Source organism: Gracilinanus agilis, chromosome 5 (genome assembly GCF_016433145.1).
Source record: "Gracilinanus agilis isolate LMUSP501 chromosome 5, AgileGrace, whole genome shotgun sequence".
In the NCBI taxonomy this organism is placed as follows: Eukaryota; Metazoa; Chordata; class Mammalia; order Didelphimorphia; family Didelphidae; genus Gracilinanus; species Gracilinanus agilis.
This window is the reverse complement of record NC_058134.1, coordinates 307,569,376-307,593,509: the sequence shown is the minus strand read 5'-3', so window position 1 is coordinate 307,593,509 and position 24,134 is coordinate 307,569,376. Positions and strand designations below refer to the sequence as shown.

General features: G+C 45.8%; 1 protein-coding gene across 1 annotated transcript in view; it reads left to right on the top strand.

The window, feature by feature from the left end:
* SCUBE1 (signal peptide, CUB domain and EGF like domain containing 1) overlaps nucleotides 1-21,833 on the top strand; it is a 233,593-nt gene extending 211,760 nt beyond the window's left edge. Inside the window, exons 13-23 of the mRNA XM_044679293.1 lie at nucleotides 1,848-1,949; nucleotides 4,589-4,705; nucleotides 6,755-6,892; nucleotides 7,922-8,125; nucleotides 9,915-10,076; nucleotides 10,982-11,149; nucleotides 13,333-13,494; nucleotides 15,496-15,693; nucleotides 17,748-17,900; nucleotides 18,198-18,277; nucleotides 20,804-21,833. Of these exons, the coding sequence (XP_044535228.1) occupies nucleotides 1,848-1,949; nucleotides 4,589-4,705; nucleotides 6,755-6,892; nucleotides 7,922-8,125; nucleotides 9,915-10,076; nucleotides 10,982-11,149; nucleotides 13,333-13,494; nucleotides 15,496-15,693; nucleotides 17,748-17,900; nucleotides 18,198-18,277; nucleotides 20,804-20,956 (1,637 nt within the window). The 3' untranslated portion in view covers nucleotides 20,957-21,833. The remainder of the gene's footprint in view (nucleotides 1-1,847; nucleotides 1,950-4,588; nucleotides 4,706-6,754; nucleotides 6,893-7,921; nucleotides 8,126-9,914; nucleotides 10,077-10,981; nucleotides 11,150-13,332; nucleotides 13,495-15,495; nucleotides 15,694-17,747; nucleotides 17,901-18,197; nucleotides 18,278-20,803) is intronic.
* The last annotated feature ends 2,301 nt before the right edge of the window (nucleotides 21,834-24,134 follow it).

Sequence of the window (24,134 nt, the reverse complement as noted above, 5' to 3'; positions counted from 1 at the left end):
CCTGCCACCCCCAGCCTGAAGTGAGGAATGGCCTGAACCAGAGCAGCTCAGGTTTTCCCACTTTTCTAGTCAAATATAAAAAACCTGGGGCAAGAATCCCCAGCCTCCCTCAAGGCTCAGCTCCTGTCACCTCCTACAAGAGGTCTTCCCTGATGCCCTTGATTGTTAGTGCTCTCACCTTCCTCACACTATCATGTTTATATGAAACTGTGTATGTTACATTCCCCCAGGGAATGTGAGCTCCTCTTAGACTGGACTGGGTCAGAAGGGGAAAGAGCACTGGACCAATTAGGAGTTCAAGTTCCAGCCTGGCCCTGACCACCTACATATCCTTGGGGGGGGGGGCCCTACTTCACCTCCCTAGGCCTCTGATGTCCCATCTGGGAAATGGGCTTGATAGCTCATATTGGTAGGGCACTTCTAGGCGTTCTAAAGCATTTCCCATTTGTTCATATTCAGTCATTCTATTCTTTGTGACCCCATTTGGGGGTTTCTTGGCAAAAGTACTGGAATGTTTTGCCATTTCTTTCTCCAGCTCATTTTATAGATGAGGAAACTATGGCAAACAGGGTGAAGTGACTTGCCCAGGGTCATCCTGCTGGTAATTACCTGCGGCTGGATTTGAACTCATGAAGAGGAATCTTCCTAATTCCAAATTCTATCCACTGTGCCACCTAGCTGCCCTGCATTTCTTATACATTATGTAATGTGATCATCACAACAGTGGAAGGAGACTAGAGATTCACAAATGTGATTAGCCTCCTTTTACAGATAAGTAGACTGAGGCTCCAAGATGTAAACAATAACTTGCCTCGAGTTTGATTTGAGTCCAGGTCTCTTCTGACTACAAATTTAGCTCCTTCTGCATTACACAAGATTTCTACCTCCCAAGATATCTGGATGATCAGGCATTGATTCAGAGGCCTTTGAAAAGAAAACAAGCAGACTGCCAATATTCAGAATCAGTCTTTTTTGTCATTAAAAAGGCCCAGTGGAGAGAGCACCAAGCCTGGAGTCAGAGACTCACATCTGAGCCCAGCTCTGATGCTTTTTAACGGTAGGAGGGATTCTGAGCAAGGCACGAGCCTCAGTATATTCACTTGCAAAAATGGTGATAAAAATATTGGTATTCCAGGAGGCAGCTAGAGGACTTAGTGAATAGAGAGCCAGGTCTAGAGATGGGAGGTCCTGGGTTCAAATCTGAGCTCTGACACTTCCTGGGTGTGTGATCCTGGATGAGTCAACCCCATTGATTAGCCCTTATGACTCTTCTGCCTTGGAACCAATATACAAAACAGTACTGATTCTAAGATGGAAGGTAAGAGGTTTTTTTAAATTCTGGTCTTCCCAATCCCTTAGAGCTTGGGTTGGATAAGTACTTTCTAGAACTTGAGATGCTGAAGAAATGACAGCGATGATTCTAATGGTCAAATGCCAGTTACTCCGGTACTAGGATAAGTTCTTCCTATTGCAGTCCGTGGGGCATGGTGGACAGAGAGCTCAGGCCACTTCAGGTCAGGGGTGGCCATGGGGCCCCAGGCCAGGCCCCACAAGCTCTCCTCGACTAGAAAGAGCCAGGCAGCGGTAAAAGGAGCTTCCTTCCTAGATGGTCCCTAGATCAATGAAATCCCGGGCCCAGTCCAGGGCATCCATCAGTAATCACAGACAACAATCCTAGATTGCATGGGCACCCAGGAAAAAACCCTCAGTGGCCAGTCATGCCCCATATTCTTGAGTCCTCCGCAACTTCCACAATGTTGATTCAAGGGGTTTGGGGGGAGGGCCCCTTCCCCAAGGATTTCTGCTGGAGCCTCAGGGTCTTCCATCTCTCTCTCTCTCCTTTCCAGATTCTGAGAACAGCTACTCTCTGAGTTGTGGCATCCCAGGACAACAGGGCAAGTCGCAGCAGAAACGCAACTCCACCATCCCCAGCTTGCCCAGCTGCACAGGTTGATTCATTTATTTATATTATTTGTTTGTTTGTTTACATTATTGATTCATTTAACTCCCCTTGGGTAACCTGGGCCCCAGGACTAGGAAAGCAGCCTGCCCAGCAGGGGAAGAGGGGCCTCTTTAGCTGTGGTTATTCAGGCAGTTTTCAGTCATATCTGATCCTTCATGACCCCAATTTGGGTTTTCCTGGCATAGAAATTGGTGTGGTTTGCCATTTTCTTCTCCAGCTCATTTTACAGATAAGGAAATTGAGGCAAACAGGGTTCAGTGACTTGCCCAGGGTCACACAGATAACATAGTTCTGAGATCAAATTTGAACTCACATCTTCCTGACTCCAGGCCTGTGCCACCTAGCTGCCTTCTTCTTTACCTAGGGAGCCCTAAGATGCTGTGACACCAAGACAGCATGACTCTTAAGTTCTGTGTCAAGATTCCAGGATACTCCAATTCCCAGAAGCAGCAGGATAGAGCACACAGAGATTGCTTTTGTAGAGAAAACTGGGACCATGTCCCACCTGTGGCCTAGACCCTAATGAAATCCTTTCAAACTCTAAGTGCCCTGAAGCAACTCCCCGAGGCCACAGGCCTGGCCATTTGCCTTGGACATAACAGAAGATTTCCCCTGAATCTCTGATCCTTTGAGGAGACAGTCATTGGGAAAGGCAACTTGGCATGAGGGACAGAACACTGGGCCTGGAGATAAGGAACACCAAGTTCAAATCCTGACTCTTGACACTAGTTGTGTGATCTTGATCAAGCCACTTCACCTATTCCCTGCCTCAGTTTCCTCATCTGTAAAATGAGGGGTTTGAACAAGATGGTCTCTAAGGCCCCTTCCAGCTCTAAATCTATCCCTTGATTTTGTTTCTGAGAGCACCTGATACATTGATAAGAGAGAAAGCAAAGCCTTCTTACCCAATTCACTGTGTACCGTGGGCATGTGATATGGTCTTTCTGGAACTCAGTTTCCTTACTTGTAAGAAGAGGAAGTTGGACTAAATGATCTTGGTTCATTCTAGTTTTTCTATTCTATGATTCTTTGTTTTCCCCTCTGTCCCGAGTGAAAGGAGGATTAGGAAGAAACATGTCTGGATTCTGTTTTGACCAACAAGATTCACTTAGCTAGATGGTGGCTCAGTGGATAGAGAGCCAGGCCTGGAGATGCAAGGTCCTGGCCTCACTGCCTGGCTGGGTGACCCTGGGCAAATCACTTCACTCCAGTTTCCTAGCCCTTGTCCATCATCTGCCTTGGAACGGATACTTAGTACTGACTCTAAGACAGAAGACGGGGTTTTTAAAGTGGCAACTGATTGACTTGAGGCCTTTTCCCATAGTCCATTCCCTCTGCCAGCTGGAGAGCAATCCTGCACGGCTAAAATTGGCAAGAAGAGCTTTACTGGCTCCTCTAGGAACCATCTTCTTTTCAGAATTCGGCCAATGAGTATGTATCCTGGGCCTACCCTGAGCCCACTCCTAAGAACATTATACCAGTGGCTTCTGGCACTGCCCCTAATAGGCCAGGACCCTTGTTGAAGAAGCCCCACCCACTGCTTTGGCCAAAGTCCTTTAGATCTCAATCACTGAAACTCCCTCTGGTTTATTATTTCATCAAGAGATATGAGGAGGGGCTGTCTAGGTGGCTCAGAGATGAGAGGTCCTGGGCTCCAATGTGACCTCAAACACTTTCTGGCCCAGGGTGATCCTGGGCAGGTCACTTAAGTCCCACTGCCTAGCCTCACCACTCCGTATTGATTCTAAGATATGTGATGAGAAAGAGAAAAGAGGGAGAGACACAGAGAGAGAGAGAGGGAGAAAAAAGAAACAGAGACAGGGGGGAGAGAGACAGAGACAGGGGGGAGAGAGAGAAGGAGGGGGAGCGACAGAGAGAGAAAGAGGATCGAAACTTAGTAAGCTGTAGGTGCCAAGCACTGAGCTAAGTGCCAAGGATATGAAAAGCAAAGGAAGAAAGACCCTTCTCTCAAGGAGTCACATTCTAGTTATGGGAGACAAGACAGCTTCATAGGAAGTGGAGAGCCCCTGTGGTCCTTAGGGCATGGTGACAGTGGAGAGAATTTCCATCCTGACTAGTTATCCCAATGAGGCTAGCACAGTGGCTAAGAGGAGAGCAGAAGAAAGTGGCAGGTATTGACCGAAACCCCAAGAAGAACAACCCTCTCTCCCCATTGGGGCTTCCTATAGGTCACTGGCTTCTGTGTGAATGTGCTAAAGCTCACTGTAGTGAAAGGAGGGAGACCCAAGGAGGCTGCCCTGGGGGAAGACTTTGCTCTTGGGAGGCTTTCGCTAGTGTCTTTGTCTCTAGGAAAGTCTGTGGCTTAGAAAACAACAAAGAGTTTGGCCCTTGACCATTCCGTACCATAGATAGGGGCATTGCTAACTATATTTCTGATGCCGTCTGGACCTTTCGCTATTCTTTCAGCTCCCCTGAAAGGTCAAGGGTCACAGGGGACTGTCAGTCAGAGGTCACAAAGATGCCATTAACCAGAGTAGGATGGTGGGGCAGGGGGAGGATATGGGCAACATTGTGGGGAGCATCATGTCCCGACCTCGAGCTGCTCCCTCAGCCAGGCACTTGCACAGCTGGGCCTGAGATGTCCCCCACTTGGCTTTTTTGCAGATCCTCTGCTTCCTCCCATCAAGCAGAAAGCCCGCTTCAAAATCAGAGATGCTAAATGCCACCTACAGCGGCGCAGCAAGGACAAGGTGAAGGAGGTGGGGAAGCAAGCACTGTTAGGTGAGTGGCTGGCGGGCCTGCCTGCCTGCCATGGAGGCTGGCACCCGGCATCCATCTGTGCCCATGGGAGCCAGCAGGCAGAAGGCATCTCAATGACTCGGACCTCTCCCTAGGTGGAGACAGAGGGTCCTTGTCTAGGGGGCCAGAGGAGCCCCTGTCTCAGTAGGAAGTCAGGGTAGATTCAAAGGTGCAGAATGAACAAAAGCCCACTAGTGATTCGTAAGGCCCTGAGCCAGGAAGGCAGTGGAGAAGCAAAGTCAGATGTGGCCCAGACCTTCCAAAAGGCTCACAATCGAATGGGGGATGACTAGGGAAATTTGTACTGCATGACGATACTGGAATAATCAATATGAGATTGTTTACCGCCTGGAGAGTGGAGCGGAGAGCAAAAGGTCAGAAAGCAATTTGTAAAAACTTGTTTCTACATGTAATAGAAACAAATTCTAGAAAGTTAAAACAACTCCAATGGGGAAAAGTCATGCACCAAATCTCTGTGTTCCACAGAAAAATAAGCTCAGGGCACAGTGACGGGCTGAACTGTGCAAGTAGCAGGAGAAAGTGGTGACAACTGGTCTTGGAATCAGGAAACCTGGATTCTGGTCCCTGAATAATGAAACCATCAGAACGTGTCTCTAAGAGCAGGGAATCAGAGCCAAAGGAGCCCCCTCGTGTCTTTTAAGGCCACTGCCACTAAGCTGCTGGGGCTGAATAAGGGACCTGCCTCCCCTCTGGGGCCTTGGCTGTCCAATGACCCAGTGCAGGTCACTTTCTACCCCTATGAGTGCTGAGAACACAGTGGCCAACCCCAACCCAGCTTGGGGGAAAGGGAGGAAGAAGCATTTCTATAGTGCCTCCTACTATCTGCTACATGCTTCTGGGCAAAGATGATCTCATTTATTCTCACAGCAATCCTCATGGGTCAGTGCTGCTATTGTCCCCATTTTACAGTTGAGAAGACTGAGGCAGATGGAGATTAAGTGTTCAGTGCCCAGGTTCAGTCTGAGGCCCGACTCCAGGCCCAGCATTGCACCCCCTCTGTCACTCTTGCTCTGAAGAAGTTGAAGAAGTGAATTTGGGCTTGGATCAGTGGCTCCAGCCTGGCCCTATGCCGGGGCTCTCCCTCAGCCATAAGCCACTGGACAAATCAGTCTGACCATCTGTCAAGGGGATACAATGTGTACTACTTCCACCCAGAGTTACTGTGGAGACTAAAAGAGATCATGGAGATAGCACCTTTGGCAAACTGTCAAGCACAGTACAAGTCTAAGATATTAATACATGAGAAGGTGGTGGGCACCTCGGGTTAAGACAAGGAACATTCATTTAAATCCTGCCTTTTGCACAAGAAGTCATATGACCTTAGACAAGTCACTGCCCTTGTCTGGCCTCAGTAACTGTTAAAGTGAGGCTGGGATGAGACGTTCTCTTAGCTCACATCCCACAAGCCTCCTGGGCCTAGGGATTTTTCACTGCAAAGCTCACTCGTCACAAACATATTATAGTCATTGAGGGGATGGTTTAACTTTCATTAATTGCATTTTAAATGTTGTCTCTTGAAAACCACGATGGCTGGGCAGATGGAGCTGGCCTCTGGGTTAGGAGGACTTGGAGTACCCCTTTACCTCTCTGGTGATTCTCTAGAATTCTGGGTTGCCAAGTATGGGTGAAGGACGCCAGTCAGACTTTTCCCAAGGCCTTACTACCCCTCTTCTAGCTCATGCTGCAGTCACGCTCATGTCTTATCATCTCTATTAGAATGTGGGCTCCCTGAGGGAAGGGTCAGTTTCCGTTTTTTGCTCTGTCTCCCCAGTTCCCACACAGAGTAGGCACTTAATAACTGAAGCCATCATTCAGTGCTCCTCCATACTGGCTCCTGCTTAATGGCACATCCGTTCATTCAGCCGCTATTTGCAGAGCGCCCCTCCATGCCCAGCACCATGCATAGAGGGCACTGGGCAGATGCTGCCCTCCCAGCTCCGCCTCTCGTGTCCTAGTCTGTCTCTCTCGTGTCACCACGGTTATGCCAAGGTGGTCCATTCCCTTGTACAGACAACTGCCACGTGACCTTTGTGAACCTTCAGTGTGACTCCTCCAAGAAGAAGCGCCGGGGCCGCAAGTCTCCGTCAAAGGAAGTGTCCCATATCACTGCCGAGTTTGAGGTAGAGATGAAGTCTGAGGAGGTCTCAGGTGGGTGAGACGTCGCCTTAGAGCCTTTCATATTAGCTTCCAGAATAAGTGGAGAGCAAGAATGAGGTGTATCTATGGGGGCAGGTAATATCCTATGTTTATCTGTTTCGGATACACATGCATGTGCCTACGTAGCCATACAAGCATAAACACAGACATATGCATACACACATTTAGCCACAGGGATTCAGGGTGGAAAACAGGAAGAAGGGTCCCTCTTCTGTGAGGTAGCATCAAGCTTGAACAGGTGACACAAATGGAGCCATCCCACTGCCACACTAACAATGACAAGAAAAGGCAATTAAGGGGCAGCAGAACTGCCAGAGAGCTGGCCTCAAGTCACAGAGGATGGCTCAGAGACCTCTGATGTGTGTCCTTCCTCTCCAGTACGACCCTGGGGAAAGAGCTGAATTTCTCCCAACCTCCAGAGTCTCAAGGACTCTGAGTTGCAGAAGAGGCCCAGATCTCATTAGCAGAAACAGGTTTCTCCATCTGAAATCACAAGTGAGTCCTCATACCATTTAGGTAGCTAACATCTGTGGGTCCTTTTAAGGTCTGCAGAGCAGTTTTCTTACGTGCACAAGATCTCACAAAAGCCCTGTCTAGGGGCTCCTCTTACCCCTGGTCTACACTGGAAAAAAGCTTAGGCTAAAAGAGGGTACATCACCTGGCCAGGGTCCCAAAGCTCAGGGGGGCCCCACCCCAACACAGCCCTCCTGTCTCCAGCCCAGGAGGCTGTCCACTCCACCAGGAGGGCTAGATTCTGTCTAGAGCACTAGACAAGCAACTGCAGAGTTCAAGTGGAAAGAAAGTTGGACCAGAAGTGGTCAGAAGTTGAGATTTGTGCCTCAGGCATCCCTGGGCAAATCATTTAAGCTCTTAGCAGTTTCTTCCTCTGTAGAAAAGGGATGATAATCCCTGGCCTAGCTACCTCACAAGGTTGTTGTGAGGAAAGCACTCTGCAAAGCCTAAAGCACTAGAGAAATCTGAGTTACGAGTAAAAACTATTCCTGTTCATCTGTTACTTAGAAACCTGTAACACTGATTGTGTCCGGAAAAGGCTGGAGCAGAAGCTGCAGGCCGCCATCAAAACGCTAAGGAAATCGATTAATAAACAGCAATTTTACCTTCAGTTTTCGGGTACAGAATATGAAGTAGCCCAGAAACCGGCTAAGACTGCTGAAGGGCAAGAAGCCTGTGGCCCTGGCCTGGTGCTGCTGGATGGGAAGTGTGGTAAGTCAGTCAGTCAAGGGCATCTATTTAGTGCCTACTGTGTGCTAGGCCCTGGGCTGGGTCCTGGGGCGGGCTATGAATACAAAAGGGAAGCAGTCCCTGCTCTCAAAGAGGCTACATTCTACTGAAGGAAACTCCATTATACATGGCAAGAGGGGAGGGGGAGAAAGGCAAATGAGGAGAATGAGGAAAGGCCTCATGTAGAAGGGAACGCTTGGCCTGAGTCTTCCAAGAGATCAAAGATCCCAAAAGAAGGCAGGATACTTCAGGCATGGGGAACAGAGAGTGCTGAGGCACAGAGATGGAAACTGGAGAGCTGGGCAGTTTTGACTGAACCACAGAGTATGGAAAGCACTTGAGTAATTCATAATGAACCCAGAAAGGTAGACTGGAACCAAGTCCCAGAAGTGCAAGAAGTGTGGAGTTGATTCCAGGGGTAAAAGGAAGCCACAGAAGTTTCCTGAGCAAAGGAGGGAACTGTGCTTTAGGAATGTCACGTGGGCAGGTGGCTCCAGCAGAGGAGAGTCTTGGAGCAGGGAGCCAGAATAGGAAGCTATTACAATATTAGAACTGCTTCAGTAGTCCAGTGTGAGGTGAGGAGCCTGCTCAAAGGTGGTAATGGTGTGAGTGGAGAGAAAGAAGAGATGTTTGGGAGGTAACAAGAACAAGATTGATAAGGGGGGGTGAGGGAGAATGAGATGCCGAGGATGCCTAGGTTGTGCACTTCCCCATATCATGCTCCCCTACAACAGGTGTCTCCTAAGGTCTTACTTTAGGCCCCTTTTTCCTCTCTTGATATACTATCTTTGTTCAGAAGTTCTGTGTAGTTTTCTTGTATAATTTCTTGAATTATAGGGTTGAGGTTTTGGGGGTTGTATTCCAGAAGATCTCTGGATATGGACTTAGCAAAGAAGTCGGACAGGTAAAAAGAACAATGTCCTAAAATCCCAAAGAGGAGAGAGTATCCAGAAGAGGGTAGTCAGCAAAGTCAAGTGCTATGGAGAAATCGAGAAGGATAAGGATTGATACAAGGTAATAAGAGCAGAAAATGAAAAGGTCAACAAAGTGGCAGGAGCCAGATTTCAGAGATCTGAGAAGAGGAAATGAAGGCAACTGCCTAGCAATGCCAGGAAATCACCCACAGGTTCTAATTCTCCCCATAGCTCCCTTGAGTTGACTCTAGAACTAAGAAGTTAGCAAGACTGGAGTAGAGAATCTGAAGCTCCATAAGCTTAGGTAAGCATTTTGCCTATATGAGATAGTTAGCCTGGATGATCTGCAAGGTCCCTCCCAGCTTTAATATTCAATGATCTATGAGTTATCTAGAAGGTGGAAAACAGTGTTATATGTGCTAAAGATGGCATGAGTACAGGTGATGGAAGTAAGTACATGGACTAAATTATAGGCATTGCTATCCACTTTTTCTTATGGGAATGGACAAGAATTTATGATTAGCCAGACTTCCTACCTCATTTCAAAAAAGGATTTGGTTCCCACTTACTCATCCCCTCTAATGGCACTAGCAATACTTCTATGGAATAGGCAAGGTTGCACCTACAAATTCAGCAAATCACTTAACCTCTCAAGGGTTCCGTTTCTTCATCTAAGAAAATGAAGGAGCTGGAGGAGATGGCCCTTCGAGGGAGGAGATGAGTTAGAGGTGTCCCTGTTCTTGGGCCAGAGTGAGGTACATTGAAGCCTCCAAGAGGTCCAGGTTTGAGGTCATCCTGGTCTAGGAGAAGCAAATTCAGGAATGTCCTCATGGTTGGGTTCTGCTTTGGTTTTTCAGTGGCCTGTGGACCGGGCACTTATTACAGCGGAGAGCACAGTGAGTGCCTTCCCTGCCTTCCAGGAACATATCAAGACACAGAAGGTCAACTCACCTGTGAGCCTTGCCCAAGTAACGATGGCCAAGGCCTAGCAGGAGCCCGGAATGTGTCTGAATGCGGAGGCAAGTACAACTTGATTTCTAGGGGAGTGGGCAAGTCTACCATCTGACCTATGTTCTCTCAGTCTGCCACTATTCCGTCTTGGGGAGGAGAGGCACTAACAATCAGGCCCACATTGCTTGGGTCGTTCTAGTCACTGATATGACATCAGCTTGGGTCAAGTCACCCACCAAAAGAAAAGTTAGGAGAGGATTCTGGGTAATACTATATAAATGACATAAAAACATCTATTTCCCTTCTTCTGGATCCTCATTCGGTCCCATATAAAGTTCATCCCAGGCCTATACAGACCAGCCTGCTTCCTAATCTAGTCCTGGGCATAAAGTCTCAGCTCAATGCACAGACGTGGCCACTGGGGAAGCTAAGAAATTCATGACATAATGGAAAGAGCAGTCTCCTCCAAAGCTTCTCTCTACCCATGAAACCCAAGCTATGAATCTGTTTCTGTAAAATGAGTTTGTACTACATGACCTGTAGGGTCCTTTCTAGCTCTGAACCCAGTGAATTCCTACAAAATTTTTTTGCCAAAGAAAAACAAACGAAACAAAAACTGGGATGACAGTCCAGTCAGTGGCTCTCTCAGAGGGATTCACAAGTGGTCCCTCTGTCCTCAACTTTGAATTTCCCATCTTTTTGGCTCTAGAGCTATGGGTTCCACTCTCTAAACTCTAAAGACCTAAACAACCTCTAACTGGCCAGGTTTAGAATTTCTCTCCTCTCTAGAATTTGCCAGAAGAAGTACCTTTTTCCCTCTACTTGTGGGTTGGAGAAAGAGCTAAATCACAGGTGTAGTTGAGAACCCCATCACTGGTCTGCTGGTGGGGCCCTTGTTTCAGAAGCTGTCCCCAGGCTGCTGGTCCCTATTGGACCAGCTTCCTCCCATAAGAGATGACTTTTAATTTTTCAGGACAGTGTTCTCCTGGCTTCTACTCATCAGATGGCTTCAAACCTTGCAGGCCATGCCCTCTGGGCACATACCAGCCTGAGCCAGGACGTACCCTGTGCTTCCCCTGCGGAGGGGGGCTGGTGACCAAATATGAACGAGCTGTTTCTTTCCAAGACTGTGAGACAAAAGGTAAGCGCTCCCTCTCCACATTCCCACTCCTATCCTCTGATGTTTAGCCATAGAAGTGGAGATAGGATAATGCAGCTGCCATCATAGATCAGGGAGGAAGTTCACTTGGCAAGTGAGAGGATTGCAAGAGGGGTCATGCTATAGCACAATCCAGTGCAAGGAGCTATCCTAGGTACTGAGGCTACAGAGACAAAATGAAATGCCAGCTGCCAGCTCCCAGAACACATTCTCTCGGGTTTTAGATCCGATTTCCATCTTTAGTCATGCATATGTGTGGGCACACATATGCGCACACACATGCATACAGACATACACACATATACCTAGAGACACACGCACACATCTATACACATTCATTTGCAAATATACACATATGTGCATAAACACACACATACAAGATGGAGCCTGGAGACCCAGACCAACACAACTAGGCCACCTCACTGGAATGAATCTCTCTCTCTCTACTTGTGCTTTGACTTTCTGGCTAAGTGCTCCATAAAAAAGGGGGGCTGAGCGAGACAGGTTCTATCACTGCTCTAGACCGCTCTAGGTCTCTGTTTTCTCTTCTGTAAAATGAGGAAGCTGGCCTAAATGATGTCTCCAGTGGGTCCTTCAAGCTCCCAAGCTAGGATCTGTTTATTAACAGGTTATTCTTGCGACAGAGGATGGGGCAATCTGCCGAAGACTAACAATAAATTCTCTAGTTCAGAGGAAGGTAAGAATCAGGGAATGTAGAGGTAATAAAGGCAGACTTCATAAAGGAACTGTGTATTAACTAGATTTTTAAGAATGAGTAAGGTTGGGGCAGCCAGGTGGCTCAGTGGATTGAGAGCCAGGCCCAGAGATGAGAGGTCCTGGGTTCAAATTTGGTTTCAGATACTTATGACCTTGGGCAAGTCACTCAGCCTCAACCACCTAGCCCTTATGGCTCTTCTGCCTTGGAACAGATATTTAGTATCAATTCTAAGACGGATTTTTTAAAAAAAGAATCAATATTAAGTATTGATTCCAAGACAGAAAAGTGGTAAGGACCAAGCAATTAGGGTTCAGTGATTTGCCCAGCATCATACAACTAGGAAAGGTCTAAAGCCAGATTTGAACCCAGAATCTCCAAATTCCAGGTCTGGCTCTCCATCCACCCAGCTGCCTGTTAGTATTAATTCTAAGACAGAAGGTAAGAATTTAAAAAAAAAAAGAATGAGTAAGGTTTGGAGAAGGTTATGCTATGATTAAAATTATTTGAGTGGGAGCAGCTAGATGGCTCAATGAGAGCCAGGACTAGAGACTGCAGATCTTGGGTTCAAAACTGACTTGTCTAGGGTCACACAGCTAGGAAGTATCTAAAACAGATTTGAACCCAAGATCTGCAGTCTCTAGTCCAGTGGCTTGATTCTAAGATGGAAGAGTTTTAAAAAATTAATCAAGAGCCTGGTTTTGGGGTAAGGATATCAATTTATTGATAGGCTAGCCCAGAGATGGGCAAACTATTCCCTGTGGGCCAGATCCAGGCTATAGTTTGCCCATCACTGCCTTAAGCATCTGGAAGTGGGGGGCGAGTGATTAGGGAACTGCTTAAGGCAGTGATGGGAAAACTACGGCTTGGATCTGGCCCGCAGGGAATAGTTTGCCCATCTCTGGGCTAGCATATAACCAATAAACTAAGAGGTCAGTTGCCCTCTCAATGACTAAAGACCTTAAGGGTTCTCCAGGCACATCTATAAATATAGCTTGGAAGCTTATTATTCTTCCCAAGGAGATCCCAAGACATCTGATTGATGAACAGTTAATGAGAAGGTTATTCATGAAGGCTCTCAACCCCTCCCCATTCCCATAAGGTAATGGAGTCACAAAGACAGGAAAAGTCTTTATCAATTAACCAGCTTTTATGGTGGGACATTCCTAAGAACAAAGAAGATGCAAAAGTCAACAGACTGGTTGGATTCTTTACAACCCAGGATCCTGACACAAAAATAACACAGTTAGAGAGAAATTGAGAGTTTAGCTGATTTACAAACCTGGACAGAAGCAATTCTTACTTCTGATCCAATCCCAGCAACTTGAGCTTTCTGAAATATTAGTTATAGAGATCATCAGAAAGAGCACAGAAATGCAATGTGCTGCACCCCAATAGTTCTGCATCTGATCATGACTGTGGTAACGATTTCTCCTCTCCCTCTCTCCAGTCCACTGCTCCCCTGGACACTACTACAACTCCTCCACCCATCGCTGTATCCGCTGTCCCATCGGCACCTACCAGCCAGAATTTGGCCAGAACTACTGTATAACTTGCCCTGGTAACACAAGCACTGATTTTGATGGCTCAACCAATGTCACTCACTGTAAAAGTAAGTCATTTCTCTTTCTGAAATGACAGCCATAAACACAGCACTGAAGAGTCTGGGATTCCATTATTGTGAAATATAGTCATTGTTATTATGCATGGCTAAGTAATGATTAAGATCACTGTTCACATCTACATGGCATTTATATATAGTTAACAAAGCACCTTCACGTACATTCTCTTGTTTTAACCATCTCCTTAATTATGAGAAAAGCAGGACAGGCATTATTGTTTCCATTTTTAGAGGGAAAGATGAAGCTCGGGGCTGGAGGCACAAGTATTACTTGGAGACCATCATAGGCAGCTGGGTAACCCAGTAGATAGAGTACTGGATCTGGGATCAGGAAGCCCCGAGTGCAAATACAGCCTCAGACACTTATTAGCTATGTGACCCAAGGTAAATCACTTGGTCATTTTTTGCCTTGTTTTCCTCATTTGTAAAATGAAGATAAGAGCAGCACATCCCTTCCAAGATTGTTGTGAGGGTCAAATGAGATCTTATTTGCAAACCATAAAATGCTAGGTAAATGCTGGATAAAGGTTAGCTCTTTTTCTTACACTGATTCCCAGATAAAATTCATTTTCTTGAAGCAACGTGAGGTAGTTCACTAGGTGTGAAATTAGAGACTAGGTTTAAAACCTGAATTTTGCATTTGTTGACCACATGACTCTGAGCAAGCCAGGCCTCTACTGTAAGTCTGTTTCTTCCTCTACCATACTATAGATGGTTCAGGATATGAGAGGAAGGTAGAGAGGAAAGGTCTTCAGGAGTCCTGATGCCCCTTCTGGCCCTAGGCCTCAAGTTGGATTTCACCAGTCCTGGAAGCGATCATGCCAATACAGAAGTGGGTTGGGAGCACTTGAGAAGCCAATGCCTAGAGCCTGACTTCCCTCTGGATTGGCTCCACATTTTCCATTTGACTTCAAAGGGCTAGCTTTGCAGTCCTGTGTTCCCCTGCTCTCACTAGCAGCACTTCTGTCTCATTAGTGGAGATGAGTTAGAGAAAAGACAGCCTCCATGTGCCATTCCCAGGCCTTGCGGTCACCCACAAGGCTGTGGGGTCAATTTAGAGCCTCCACCCAGGCAGGCTGTATCCATCATAGCCATTCCTAAATGGACAATTCCCTTCAAACTTGGAGGAACCCATGAGGTAGCACTCCCAGATCAAGGCCTAAGAGTCAGAGCCTGAACAGATCCTTTGTTGTCAGATGTCAGACCTGAGGTTTATAGAAAGAACCGAAGAATGTTTTAGGGACAACTTACTGTGATGCCACCAGCTAAGTCACTTGTATGGCTTGGGGCTTTGTTTTTTTGGGGGGGGGTTTGTTTTTTTTTTAATTTTAAAACCCTTACCTTCTATCTTGGAGTCAATACTGCATATTGGCTCCAAGGCAGAAGAGTGGTAAGGGCTAGGCAATGGGGGTCAAGTGACTTGCCCAGGGTCACTATGGTTTGGGTTTTAACCCTACCCAATGTTATGGATGTCATCCTTGTTTAACTATTTATTTCTGGCCTCAACCTCAGGATCAAAGGATTGAAAGCCTCTACTTAATAATCTCCTGTGACAGGAAACCTCTTCCCTCCCCAGAGAGTCTGTTTCACTTTGGGATAGTGCCAGTTATTAAAGAAGCTTCTCATTACAGGAAGCCGGAATTGGTGTTTTTGTACCTTCCACCTACTGATTCTAGTTCTGTGCCCTGGGGCCATGCAGGACAAGGTGAATAGTTCTTCTGCCTTACAGTCAATCAGATTCTTGAAGCTACTGATCATGTCCTCACCATCTTCTCTTACTGATGGGGGTAGGAGACAAAGGTGCTGCTTAGAAGCCCATCAATCCTCACTCCCAGGGCCAATGAAACTAACCATGTGTGGCCAGCAGGAAGCCCAATTCCAATTTTAGTTTCATTCATTCTTCAAACATTAAGGGTGATTAAGGGCTGGGATCAGTACCAAGTTGAGTAAAACATGGACCCTGTCCTCAAGAAGCCTCTGGTTTCTCCACAGACCAGCACTGTGGAGGAGAACTGGGGGATTACACTGGCTACATCGAATCTCCCAATTACCCCGGTGACTACCCAGCCAATGTTGAATGTATATGGAACATCAACCCTCCACCTAAGAGGAGAATTCTGATTGTGGTGCCAGAGATATTCCTGCCAATTGAAGATGAATGTGGTGATGTTTTAGTGATGAGAAAAAGTGGTAAGTGGCTGGAGAGAAGGAACTATGGGGACCTTCAAGTCAAAGGCTACATCTGTTAATGATGAACTAAATTCCAACCATTGTCATTACTACTACTCCTAGCATGATCTGCTTCATAAATGCCATAGCCAAAGAATTCCCTGCTGAATGGTGCAGGTCCTGTCTACGTTGAGATCTAAGCTAGTTTCTGAAGAGCTGAAATAGCCTGTCAGTGGCTATTTCTGTTCCAGTAAAGGGAGTGCTCACATTGGTAAGCCCACCAGAACACCAAGTATTGTCATTATCATTATTACTAACATCTCATTTTTATGATTTGTAAAAGGACTTTCCTCACAGTATCCCATGTCAGGTGAGTATTAAGAGGATTCCTATCCACATTTTACAAATGAGGAAACTAAGGCTTAGGGAGAGAAAATGACTTCTCCAGAATGACAATGTTAGTAAGTATCAGAGCTCAAATAAACAACATTTTTACTGAAGCTCAGCTCAGTGCCACTAACCTCTTGGGGCCAATTAAAGCCCCTGTATCACATTACTCCATAATAGGATGATAGAGGGTAGAATGTGGGAGGGAACCCTAGAAGTCACCCGGCCACCTCCTCATTTTGCAGATGAGAGAGAAAGATGCTCACAACCACCCTCACACAATCCTCTTTTTTTTTTTTAAACTCTTACTTTCCGTCTTGGAGTCAACACTGTGTATTGGCTCCAAGGCAGAAGAGCAGTAAGGGTTAGGCAATGGGGGGTCAAGTGACTTGCCCAGGGTCACACAGCTGGGAAGTGTGTGAGGCCAAATTTGAACCCAGGACCTCCGGTCTCTAGGTCTGGCTCTCAATCCACTGAGCTACCCAGCTGCCCCCACACAATCTTTTCTAAAAGCCTTCCTTAGACCAGGCTCCTCCCAGCATACAGGCCTATTATGTAAATAACACTATTACCAATGTCTTGCAATTTTTTTCAAGGCAATTTCATCTATGTCACTGTCTCTGAGAAGCAGTATGGTGCATCGACGGGAGCCCTGGATTTTGGAGTCACACTGGCCCCCTGGCTTAGGCCAGGCTCTACTAGTTAGGAGCGGTGTGACTGGCAAATTCCTTTCATCATCTTTTTCGGCATCTTAGCCAGGAAATGGAAATAATAATCCCTGCCCTGCACCCCGCCCCCAAGCACTGTTATTAGAATGAATGAGAATAACTAAACAGATGTTTGTTAAACAGGACCTTTTACCTAAGACATAGGCCCTGACCTCAAAGCACTCACCTCCTACTAGAGTGGAGGAGGGCCCGGGATGACCTGACACATACCCAAAGAAGTGTGACGTGAATTAGAGCCAAAGAAAAGGTCCACACAGAGTCCCCTAGGAAAGCTGCAGTGGAGGGAGATCACTTTCACCTGGGAGCAAAGGCAGGGGTGGCCTGAGCAGGGCTCAAAGAGCACTAAGGCAGCGCCTGAGCTAGGCCTAGTAAGGAAAAAGAAGACTGCAACAGGTAGAGAGAAGCAGTGTGTGTTCCAGGTATGGGGCATATTCTGGGCAAAAGCACTAAGGCAACAGAGGAAAGCAAGGGAGCACAAAACATCAAATGGTCCCCATTAGTGGGAGGGGCGGTAAAACTTGGAATGGCTGGACGAGTTGGGTTGAGCCAGAAAACTGGAAGGCTGAAGTCTTTATTTATTCACTAAGCAATTCATGAAATGGCTAGCCCCCGGCATTGGTTACAGTGAGGAGGTGAGTGGGGAAGTCCAATTAGGAACCAATCACCATCACCAGTGGGGGTTGGGTGAGTGGAGAGATGATGGAGAGGGAAAAATCAACAGGACCTGGGCATGGATTGGAGGCAGGGAAGGGAAAGAGAAGAGCCTCAGATGACCCCTCCAGTTTTGAGCATGTGTAGCTGGGCAGGAAGTGGTGGCCAAGAGGAAAGTTAGGGCCCTCCCTTCCCAGGGTATCTGCACCTTCCCACTGGGAAGCATGATGATCTTCATCTTGTCATGACAACATCAGGCAGGCCCCGCGGAACAGCCTCCAACATGGTGATGTCTGCTTCACTTTGCAGCCTCACCCACATCCATCACCACTTATGAAACCTGCCAGACGTATGAGAGGCCCATAGCCTTTACATCCCGATCTCGAAAGCTCTGGATTCAGTTTAAGTCAAATGAAGGGAACAGCGGCAAAGGATTCCAAGTCCCCTACGTGACCTATGATGGTAAGGCTGGAATCATTTCCCATCTTCTGTCCAATCAAATTCAACAGATGTTTTCTAGGCATCCTAAGTGCTAGATACGAAGACCAAGCAAAAATAAAACTGGCTGTGGGTCGGCTGGGGGCCCAAAGCAGATATCTGGGGTGAGGACAGAGACATAAAGAGCCGGAGTCCCTTGAACCTCTACATTAGCCAAATGCCGATATAGTAACTTCCTGGCCAAAAGGAGACAGAAGGAAGGAGGCAACTTCAAGCTGATGGTCTCAAATCACTTTTTTCCTCTCTACCTTCATTTTACAGAGGATTATCAACAGTTAATAGAAGACATAGTGCGAGATGGAAGATTGTATGCATCAGAAAATCATCAAGAAATTTTAAAAGTGAGTGTTTTGCTTAAATTCCTGCAGGGCATGAACGTGGTAACAGACTGTGGCATGTAAGTAGCGTGACATTTGAGGCAGGAAGCCAGGGGACAAATGGCTGATTCAGAATTTCCATTTTTCAAGGACTGATGAATCCCTAAAGTGTCACCTTTCTGTGTATGTATTCCTCAGAGGGACTTCATTCTTAGGGGTTTACTTGGTTGTCATATTAATTTGAAAATGCCCAGGGTGCCTGGCTCCACAGCAGAGAACATGGAATAAGACAGGGCTCTTTAAAAGTGTTTAAAAGCACTTTGCACACATTGCATGCCATCACTTCCACTATTCAATCCGCCTTGTACAGACATCTTCCCCATTTAACAGAGAAAGGTCAGAGGCCCAGAGAAATGACATCATTTGCTCAGCCAACTGGTGGCTGTCAGAGGGAGGTTTCAAGCCCAGGTTTCTCCTGACTATATCTAGCTCCCATTCCTCAATACAAGCTGGTCCTACCCTACATAAAAGGGAAGAGAAAGTGCAGGTTTGATGCAATGCCTTAAGGTTCTCCATTGCCCTGGGTCTTTTACCCTGGGTGTCCCAAAAGTCTTAGGACAATTGTAAACAGAGCTTTTTAAGCTATGGAAGAGCCCAGCAATTCTAAGTTCACAATCATTCTTATATCTGCCTCCTATGCTATTCCTGGACCCCACACTAGTCTAGGCACTTATCCCTACCTATGGGGACTAGGATAACAGGCTCTTACCAGGCCTCCTGCCTCTACCCTCATCCCTACTCCCAACAATAGCATTCAGAATAATCTTCCTTCTACAGCAATCTGGTCCTGTCACTCATCTGTCCTCAAGTCTTCAGTGGCTCCCTACAACCTACCAAGAAAAACTCATACTCCCTGATGTCCAGTTATCTTGGATGCCCAAGGTCCTCCACAGCTGGAGTCATCCTCCCTTGCTAGTCAAACCTGACCGTATTCCCCTCAATCTACAGCCAAACTGGATGTCCCAAAAATGTCCCTTTAAGACACCCTGTATTCTACCACCAGGCCTCTGCCCAGACCAGTTCCTATACTTGAAATGTCACCCCTTCTCCTCTTTGCCTGCTGAAGACCAACTCGAAAGCTGTCAAAAAGACTTCCAAATCAAAGTGGGGGACAAAGTCCTCAAAGTCTATTCTCAGAGTCTGTGCAGTGCCAAAAAGGGGCCTCAGTTTCATTTGATGATTGAAAGTCTGTAACAGAGTCATGTTGGCTCGGATGGGATTCCTGCACGAGCTAACATGGAGATGACCTGTGGTTCTGGTCCATGGTTTTGACAGTAACAGATTGACAGCAGCCAAGTTTACCCTGAGCGTATGTGAGCCAAGGAGCGTTGTGTGCCAAGCTCACAACACTCCTGCCTGGGTGAGAGATGCACAGCTGCTAAGTCTGGGCCTGGGGAATGTGAAAACTGAGGGAAAAAAATGAGTCATTAACGAGGGGTTAATCTGGGGGTTAGTAATATAGTCATCTATAACAGTGCCCTCGTTTCTCTCCTGAGCCCCAGTCACACAGACATCTCAAACTCAACATGTCTGAAAAGGAATTTCCCCCCAAAAAATGTATCTTTTTCTAAACTTGCCTATTTCTGCCCAGATCATCACCATCCTTCCAGTCACTCTGGCTGTTCACATGCTCATGGTCATCTATCTCCGTTCTCTCTAGATCTTCTTAATTCTACCTCCATCCACCCATTTCCTTCTCTCCCCTCACACTGTGGCCTATCTCAGGTCCTCCTTACCTTTCACATGGATTGCTGCAGTAACCTCCTTATTAGTTTCTGCCTCCAGGCACTCTCTTCTCCAGTCCACATTCCACACAGTGAGATGATCACTACCCGCCACTGAAGAGTTCCCATTCTGTTAGTGGAGCTAATTCTGTTGTCCTCCGTGGCTCTTCCCATCAGTCCATTAACGTCATGTCTCTAGTGTCTTTCCTCTTTTGGGTACTATCTTCCCAGTGCAAGATAGAAGTTAAATCTCCATCATCGATCTTTTCACTATGAATGTCATTAGTCCTCTGCCTCTGATTCAGTTTCTTTCATTTTTCTTTTCCAGTATCCAGTAACTCCCTATTTCTATCCACTATCATATATGATTTAGAGGGAAATAGCATTTAGTCTCTGGAAAAGACCCAGGGGAAAATGCCAGCCTCACTATAATGTTGTTGTTGTCTCTGGTTAAAGCTGGGTTTGGAACAAAGGCAATAAGCTGGAAGTAAAGAAGCTGTTAAAAAAATTATGCTAAGGGGGCAGCTAGGTAGCTCAGTGGATTGAGAGGCAGGCCTGGAGACAGGACTGGGTTCAAATCTGGCCTCAGACACTTCCAAGCTGTGTGACCCTGGACAAATTGCTTAATACTCAGTGCCTATAGCCCTTCCTGCTCTTCTGTCTTGGAACCAATATTGCATATTGTATGGGCTTAAAAATATAAGTCATGCTAAGAGTATCACATAATGACCATATTCCTCATGCCATTTTCTCTCTTCTTCCATAGGACAAGAAGTTGATTAAAGCCCTCTTTGATGTGCTGGCACACCCTCAGAATTATTTTAAATATACAGCACAAGAGTCCAAGGAGATGTTCCCAAGATCATTTATCAAGCTACTACGGTCCAAAGTTTCCAGATTTCTACGACCATACAAATAACTTTCCTAGAGCTATGCAATTGGGGGATGGTTGGGGTTTTGGTCCACTTGGTTGGGGGGGAAGATTTTTTTTTGGTTTTGCATTTGTGTCAAGTATTTTATTTCCCTCCACAGTAGAAACATTTGCTGACTGAAAAGCTCTTCCAGAATTCTTGAATTCAGTTCCATATTGAAGAATTTTGCTAACGATTTATATTCATTAAAAGCCCGTGGGGGTAGATATTTTAACCTGGAAGAGAATGTGGGGGAGCCGAGGGCATGACCAGATGAAGACACTGATGCATGCCTGCACCAGCACTATCTGTTTTCAGCGATCTGAAAACATCTGTTTGGAAAAACACTTCTTGGCCCCAAACTTCTTTATTTCCTAGGAAGCCATACAGTACCTTTCTTCTGAGCCAAGGAGAAAGCCCTTAACCCCAACCGAGGCCAATACACTGTGGGAAGGGAAGACATCCAGCAGAAGAAACAGCATTTGGAATCTGAATTGCACCTGAACTTTGTATTTGGAATTTTCCAGGGGAAAGGAATTAAATTGTGATGTTTTCCCCCTTAGTTTCCTAGAGACTTGGGTACAGCAGAAACCAAACAAGGACAAGGAATACTGATGGAGAACTCTTGTTTCACAGTCTACCAAAAATTAAGCTCTACATCCTAAGTTTTTGTCTGCTCTCTTCTAATTTTCTTGAGATCTCATTCCCACATTCCATCTCTCATGCTATGGACACAATGACAATATTTGTCTGCAATCTGGACTCCAAAGAACTTTAAAATACAATGGATTCAAAGTTGTGGAGGGGAAGGGGGCAATAGATGTTTCCCTCTCCATAAAAGAGCATCTTAATTAAGTACTATATATATATAAATATAAAAATATATATACTTCTATTTGTGGGTACATTAGAACTACTACCTTTAGTGACTGTAAATAATAAGTATGCAGACATCTCTTCTCCCAAATATACAGGCACGCATGCAAACACACACACACACACACACACACACACACACACACACACACACACTTTTTTTAGTTTTCCTAAAATTATTAAATCACTGCTCCAAGGCCTTGCAACTTACCTTTATCCCAAAAAAAGAAGTCTACTGAGTTTAAGGAAATTCATTTTTTTATCAGTTGGTCTTTTTAATCTTAAGTTATTTGGTAAAATTAAAGTATTTAACTCCCATTTCCCTTGCTTTAAGGAAGTGCAGAAATTACCCTCATTTTACAGAGAAATAATTTCAGGAAGATGAAGTAACATCTTAGCCTCTTAGGAGTGAAAGAACTCAAAGGGACCTTAGAAATGATCTAGGTCAGTGGTCTTTATACAAGTGTCCCTGAAGGCTACAGATTGCCTTAGAAAGCCACATGTTATCATTATCATGTTGAACTGTATTTTTATTTATTTTGCTAAATATTCTCCAATGACATTTTAATCCGGCTCTGGCCACATTCCCTGGCCTGGTTTGTGACACCTCTGCTCAAAGTCTCCCCTCATATCACGGAGGAGAAAGGGCTTGCCTTTTATTAACTGGAGCTAATCAGTCCTTGAGCCTATATTAAAACTCTCTACTTACACTGTACTTCGTCCAGAAGGGGAAAATACTTAGAAGACATTTGGAATACCACCATTGCGCCAACTTCTCAATGCCTATGCTCAGTCACCGAACAGAGAAGAATTTACTGGTTGGGAATGAGCAGATCTGGCTTGAAATCTGTTCAAAGGGATTTAGTAATGAAGAAACAAAGTTTGCTGTGAGACTGTGTTCCTGAATAAACTCTCAGGACGCTGTAGGGAAGTTTGGTGTATTAACTTTGCTGACTGAGATTCTATTCAAAGAACACTGGCTAAATAGACAATCCTTTCAAACAAAATATCCTAGAATAGCAGAGCAAATAGACCTCAGAGGTCACCTGATTCTCAATGCCTCACACATAGTAGACACTACATAAATGCTTATTCCCTTCCCTCTCACAGGTAAGGAAAATGACAGGGTGGGAAAGGTCACAGAGAATTGGCGAACAAGCCAGGCCTTGAACCCAAGTCTATAAATCCCAGGCCAGAGTTCCTTCTAATACAGGATACAGATTCCACCTAGAATAGTATTCCCTTTAAAAACGAGGATTCCAATGAAAAAGGGATTTACCTTTGGTTATTAAATTATTAAAATTAAATCATGCCCACTCAAGTTCAATTGTCTATGTACATAGAATCACTTAACTTTAGAACTGGAAGAGACCACAGGCAATCCCTTACTAAGAGCAAGTCTAAGGACTGCTAAGAGTTCCAGTCTTTCTATCTTAAAGCAGCTCACCATTTTGGAGCTGAATACAGCACTATCTTCCAGCAAATGGACCAATCTATTGCCACTGACTACAGAATATAATTATGTCACTACTGGTTTTTTTAAATTACAGACATCCTATGGCACAGGTGCCAAATAGGGCACACAGAGGCCTCTCTGTGGGCACATGCACCATCACCCACCAGAGTTAGTTACCAGAAAGGCAGAGGGACGAAGACAGAGCTGCTCCCCTCCCCCTCTCCACTGAGCCTCCCCGTCCCTCTGCCCAACAGCCCAAAGGGAGTGCTTCCTCCATCCCCTGAGAAGAGCACTCAGGCATGGCACATGGTCTCTAAAAGGTTTGCCATTACTGCTTTAGGATGTCAAAGATTCTTTAGTTCATTGGGATGCTTTAAGCTTGAGTAGAATGTCTTCATGAGGTCATGTAACCAAAAAAAATTTACCATGGAGTGGCCACCACTATGATGGTGGTTCTCTCTACCCTTCAATAAGCTAATGCCAAGGGCATCAGCATCCCCAGGCCCATCCTCAAAGCCTGCCCAACTTGATAGGACAGAGCTGGCAGAGCTTGTGCTGTCCTAAAGCCCTAAGGATGCATCAGCGAAGGGGACGATGTTAGTGGATAACTTAAAAGTTATGAATGAAAGAAGAGAATTTTAAAGTGACCTCTGAATCATTGGAGAATCTGCCTCTATGAAATGAAGGGGTTGGACAAAATGGTCCCCCAGATCTCTTCTACCTCAGCATTCCCTGTTCCCAAGTTAATTCCAGTTGTCACATTTGATGTTTTATGGTCCTTTCCAGCTATAACATCCTGTATCATACTGTCCTTTCCATCTCAGACTCTTCCTAGGCTATCATATGTTCTCCTA